Source organism: Microtus ochrogaster, chromosome 6 (assembly GCF_000317375.1).
Source record: "Microtus ochrogaster isolate Prairie Vole_2 chromosome 6, MicOch1.0, whole genome shotgun sequence".
Lineage (NCBI taxonomy): Eukaryota > Metazoa > Chordata > Mammalia > Rodentia > Cricetidae > Microtus > Microtus ochrogaster.
Window position 1 is genome coordinate 60,714,590 of NC_022013.1, and position 5,771 is coordinate 60,720,360.

Consider the following 5,771-nt stretch of genomic DNA (forward strand, 5'->3'; position numbering starts at 1 on the left):
CCACCCCTTCCCACCTGCATCCTCTGGCCACCCCTTCCCACCTGCATCCTCTGGCCACCCCTTCCCACCTGCTATCTGTGCTCCAGCCATGCAGCTCCTCTGCCATCTCTTGAATGGAGGGGCATGCTGCTACCTTGCACTCTCCTCCGGGTCCAGTGCGCCTCCTCACAGCTGCCTCAGGCCAGAGGTTGGTGACCTTCCTCTCCACACTGTCACGAACTGTGCACTCTCACTGTCTTTTCTCCTTTACCCATATTGCTATCTGACATATAGAAACTGACGCCTTTAAGTCCAGCCTCCTGTGTATCCAGTGATGAGCTCCAAGAAGCCCTGTTTGCTTACTGATGCATTCCAGACATGTTCCTGGGCCTGGCTCAGTTGGCTAGTATGTGGATGTCTGGAGTGAGTATCTTCTTAGAAGTGGGGTGCCTCAGAGACCAGACCCTGTCTCAGAGTGGAGCATGCCCACAGAGGGCAGGCACATTGTCTCTTCAGCTGTATATTGGTCGAGGCCCTGCTACGGTTCAGTTCCGTGTCCTGCAGTAAAAGGCCAGACACTTACTTCTGGCTGTTTGGCTAAGGTCCTGGCCATCTCCAAAGATGGGTCACTGGTTGGGTTTCCAAAAACTCCTTGGCTCCAGAGCCCCTGTTCCAGGAAGCCCTGCATCCCAGTATCTGTACATCATGAGTCAATACCTAGCAACTGCCTCATCTACATGTATCTAGAAGTGCTGGCCACTCCAGAACATGCCTTCCTCCCTGCCCCCTCCTTAACACAAGCTGCCCTTGAATTCTGTTTCAAGGTAAGGATGACCTTGACTTTCTTTTTGTTTTGTAGTGTGTGGTATCTGTGATGCGTGTGCCCATGTGTGTGTGCCCACGGTGGAGGCCAGCATCAGCAGACTTCCTCTAGCATTCTTTACTATTTTTTTTCTTTTTTGAGATGGAGCTTCTCTCAGGGTCCAGTGGCTAGCCTGACATATAGATCAACCTATGTCCATCCCTTGCAGTGCTGGGGTTACAGGTGTGCCCCCGTGCCCGGTTCTGAGGTAACTGGTGTGCCCTCATGCCAGCTTTTTTTTTTTTTTTTTTTGGTTTTTCGAGACAGGGTTTCTCTGGTGCCTGTCCTGGAACTAGCTCTTGTAGACCAGGCTGGCCTCGAACTCCCAGAGATCTGCCTACCTCTGCCTCCCGAGTGCTGGGATTAAAGGCGTGCACCACCACCGCCCGGCCTCATGTCAGCTTTTATGTGGATGCTGGGGTCTGAATTTAGAGCCACTTTACTCACCAGCCATCTCCCCTGATCCAGGACCTTGCACTAATGATTCTTCTGTGTGCACCTCTTGGGTGTTGGGATTCTAGGGATACACTCCACAATGGCTGGTTTGTGCAGTGCTAGGATCAAAGCCAGGGCTTTGTGCATATCATACGAGCACTCTGACAGCTGAGCTGCCTCCCTAGTTCCCGACTCTGTCACTTTAAAACTGAGCACCCTTCTGCTGCTGCTGAGCCCTTCGGCGTCCTTGCTCAGCCTCCTTATGTTTTTCCTGAGACTGTGTGATGCCAAGTGCAGAGAGGAAGCCAGCTTCACAGCATTGGTGAGAATGTCTCCTGCTTCGCTGCCATTGGGGAAGGGCAAACTCTTGCAGCTATTTTTATTGTAATTAGTCATTCTCTCCTACCTCGTTAAGCCTGAGTCTTTGAAGCGTGAATACCTGGTTAACTGTGCATAGCCTCTAATTATCGATCTACTTTTGTTCACACACACACACACACACACGCACGCACACACACGCACGCACACACACACACATACGATTGCAACTTGGGACTTTCCTACTGTACTCCTTCTACAAAGAACACAAATTTCACTTTCTGAAAATAGAAAGGAATATGGTATTTTGCTGGTCCTGCAGTTTCCTTGTTATTTCCTTGGATTGCAGTTAGATATCTGTATCTCAGGGCCTGGGTGAGGCTCAGTGGCAGAGCCCTAGGCCGCCATTTGTGTGCCCATATCTGCACACAGAAACTGTCAAGGCCCCTCCTAGCCTGGGAGTCCCTGACTTGCCACCAGCAAGCCTGCCTTATGTGTCCCTCGACCTCAGCCAGTTTCCACACCTCCTCAAGGGGCCATCAACTTGGGCTTTAAAAGTATTGTCACTATTACTGTGACCTCGCCCAGGCCGCCCCATTACTGTCCTTTCAAAGAGGAATGCAAAGTAGATTTTTTTGAAGCATGTAAAATTATTCCTTGGTGTCTTTGCAGACAAAGTTCCAATAAGAAAGCTTATCAATTACTCCTTTGTGTCCACTCCAAAACTCGTGACTGCTCACTCAAAGGCCCTTGTTCTTGCCCTACAACATTGCTTACAGTGTCCAGATGAGTGGCAGCAAACCCTGGGCTTTGTGTGGTCCATTTATTCCCCGGTGAAACGACTGGCAGTTTCAGATGGGATGGGGGTGGGAGGAAGAAGGCAGCTCCCTGAGGAGAGTTTGATGTCGAAGGGTTCTGAATGAGGATCCCTATGTCTAGTCTTGGCTGTAATAAATATGGCTTGTTTCTGGAACTTTTAGCCAAATAATAAAAAGAAGACTCATAGCAGCCCAGGTGGTTTGTTTGGGATATAAACATACGCATCCCGAGTTGAGGCTTGGGATGTCATTTTTTCGGATGTGATGCCATTTTAAAGAACAGCACTGGGATTCCTTATTTGTCATCGTTACGTTGGCTTTGAACCAGAATTCTTCTTGGATGGTTGTCAGCCCCTGTCTGTCTCCACAGGGCAGCCGCTTGACTGTGGTACACCTCCAGAGGTGGGGTTTAGCTAGGAAACCAGGGTTTTCTTTTCAAGGCACAATTGGGCCAGTCACTGAAAAACACTTAGTAACACATGCAATTATGGAGAGTAACTATTTCTATGTCAGGGACAGGACAAGGGAGGATACAGAAGTGTCATTCACTTTTGTCTATGGTAAGTAGAGTCTACTCACATACTCACAACAAAATTCCAATTTATTTTCTGGAAAAATTCCATGTTATCACTGTAAGAAGGATTTTTATTTCCATTTTTTTTTTTTGAACCTATCCTGGAACTGGCTCTCGTAGACCAGGCTGGCCTTGAACTCACAGAGATCCGCTTGCCTCTGCCTCCCATGTGCTGGGATTAACAGCCTGCATCACCGCTACCCCAAACAGATGTGTGTTTAGCAAGTGATTTGGAGTAGCATAGACAAAGGTGTAGAAAGCAGTGGCTGGCAAGACTCACCCAGGTTCGAGCGGAAAGCCTTGCAGGGCTCTGACTGGGAAACTTGGGTATGGCAGCCCTGTGGGTGATAGACCAAATGCTAGGACTCCTGATGGCCCCCAAATAGACTGAAGAATGTCAGCTAGGAAGCTGCTCTGCGTTCAGGAGCCTCACGACCTTTACAGCTGTTCTAGAGGGCTGACTTGTAGCACTGAGTAGGAAGGCTCTGACAGAGCGTCAAATATATCACAGAAATTGTGTCAAAAATTCCGCACGGTTCCTGCAGCGCACAGTGTAGGCACCTGGCTAGTAAGGCAGTGGCGCATTGCAGGCTTCCTGCATGCTGCGTAAGAAAACATAGGCAAACACCGAGTCTGTTTTGCAAATGTTCTGAAACCAGTCTATTAACACAGCGAGCCATTTGAAATGCAGCTCTACGTGTTTGGAGAGAAAAACACGGCTTTTATTAGGGACGTGAAACAAACTCTTTGAGCTGCAGCATCGCTGCGGGCGAGTGTAATTGCCAGGATTAAATAAATCACATCTGCGAAAGTTCAGTCCTTGGCAGCCCTCCTTATTCAGTTCTTCTCCCCTTGCTGGTTCGTTCCAGATTTATGGTCTGCATTATGTCTGGAGCCCGTACCACGCCTGCTGTCTTCCTCCTCGGCTGTTGTGCGCTTGCGCTGGGCCTCGGCTCAGGCTCCCTGGAGCACCGCGAGGCCAAGCACTACATTGCTGCAGTGTATGAGCACCGGTCGGTCCTGAGCCCAAACCCTCTGGAGCTCACCAGCCGCCAACAGGCCCTGGAGCTCATGAAGCAGAACCTCGACATCTATGAACAGCAAGTGATGGCTGCAGCCCAGAAGGCAAGAGCCCTTTTTGTCCTTAGCACAGCCAGCTGCTCTGAGCAAGGAGAAACCGCAGCCTCTCAAGGCCCCCCTGAGAAATGTGTCAGCTTTCTGGTCTGAGTTGATGGGTCAGCTGACTGGCATCTTGCTTCTCAGTAGTTAGTCAGCGGCCCAACCAACCGCACATGGCAGCTTATTAAATCGGGCCCCACTCCTGACCTCCAGAGTCAGGACCAGCAAGCTAAGCAAGGTCATCTCCAAGGAGTGTTTTCCCTCAAGCTGAAGAAGCCCCTGCCTAGGTCTTGGGTGGCTTGGCCTGGGATTTGACGGTGAAGTAAACAAGAGCTGGAGTTTGGGTCTGGTGCCCTAGCCGACTGTTCCAGAATGGGTGCAGTCTGGGCTGTGGGAGTGTGCACAGCACATCCCCGGGGGATTAATGATATTCAGAAACAAACAGCAACAACAGAAAGAAAAAAAAACCCACTTGAAAACCATTGAGCACAGTGAACTCCATGCTCAGAAAGGCATTCAAAGCTTACAGGAACTTGTAAGTGCCCACAGAACTGCCGCTGGCTGTCTGCCCACTGTCTGTGGGCACTTCGTGCAGATGGGGAGCCCTTAGTCCACACCCTTGTAAGGACTTCCTCTTGGCTGTCTTTCCTCTTCGGCCAGCCAGGAAGGGTGGGGTTGGAGGATAGGCTCCCCTGGGACAGGGGAGGAAGTGCTGCTCTCAGAAGAAGCTGTGGGGTGGGGAAGTCTGGAACCAAGAGGATCTGAGTTTTTTCCCTGTTGGTGGGGCCGCCAAGCCCAGCTGCTTGAGGAAGGCCTGCTGTGCTAATGACAATGAGCCAATGCCCTGCCTTTGCTGCCAGTGTGGACCTGGCCATGCCAACAGACCCACCACCCCATGCCCACACCTCGTGACCCGAAAGGACATAACTACCACTTCTTGGTGCACTTTAAAATCCTGGGCTAGTTAGTGTATATGGTCCAGCATTCCTCGTGGATGGCACTCCTCTCTCGTCCCCACCTGGCACCTGGCTTCTCGCCCGCCCCCCTCAGTAGCTCAGGACGCACTATTTCCCAGGTGTTCCACTGTGCTACTTCTGGGAAGGTTTCGACCACAATCTGACCTTGAAAAGCCGCTGAGTTCCATCCTCTGCACACCTGCCCCAGTCCCCCAGGAAAAGCCTGAGCTTCCAGTCCTTGTCAGACTTCTCTTAGAACTGTGGGCACGAATGCACTGCTGGGTGGCAGGGTGGGTGGCAGGGTGGGTGGCAGGCTTCTCCCAGCCTTCTTGCTCCAGGTGATGTCCCCAGTGGACTCCTGGCAGTCACATCACACTGTGTTTCCAGGGCACTTAGGACCTCCTGTTCCTTTACACACGAGGCTGTGTGCGCCCCCCTGCACTTGGGCAGTCAGCTGACAACCTGAGCAAGCCTTCCCATCCGAGCTGTTCCCTGCTCCGGCCTGTTGGGCTATTTAGGGATCTTTACTGACATCTACATAGCGTTCATGCATTTGATACTTATCCCTTTTATGTCTCTGCTGAAGTCAGTGTAAAATAAATCCCAGCTGTACTTTCAGGCCTCCTACCAGCCCTGACCCACACAAGGGCAGCCCTGACCCACACAAGGGCAGCCCTGACCCACACAAGGGCAGCCCTGACCCACACAAG

The 5,771-nt window shown here is 51.2% G+C and overlaps 1 protein-coding gene across 2 annotated transcripts in view; it reads left to right on the forward strand.

Moving 5' to 3' along the window:
• Btd (biotinidase) overlaps window positions 1-5,771 on the forward strand; it is a 17,527-nt gene that overhangs the window by 5,758 nt on the left and 5,998 nt on the right. Inside the window, exons 1-2 of one of the 2 annotated variants that reach the window (XM_013346869.2) lie at window positions 1,525-1,598; window positions 3,856-4,111. In XM_013346869.2, the coding sequence (XP_013202323.1) occupies window positions 3,860-4,111 (252 nt within the window). In that variant the 5' untranslated portion in view covers window positions 1,525-1,598; window positions 3,856-3,859. Of the gene's footprint in view, window positions 1-1,524; window positions 1,599-3,855; window positions 4,112-5,771 lie in introns of those variants that run through there. The other variant, XM_005348656.1, reaches the window with a different exon arrangement.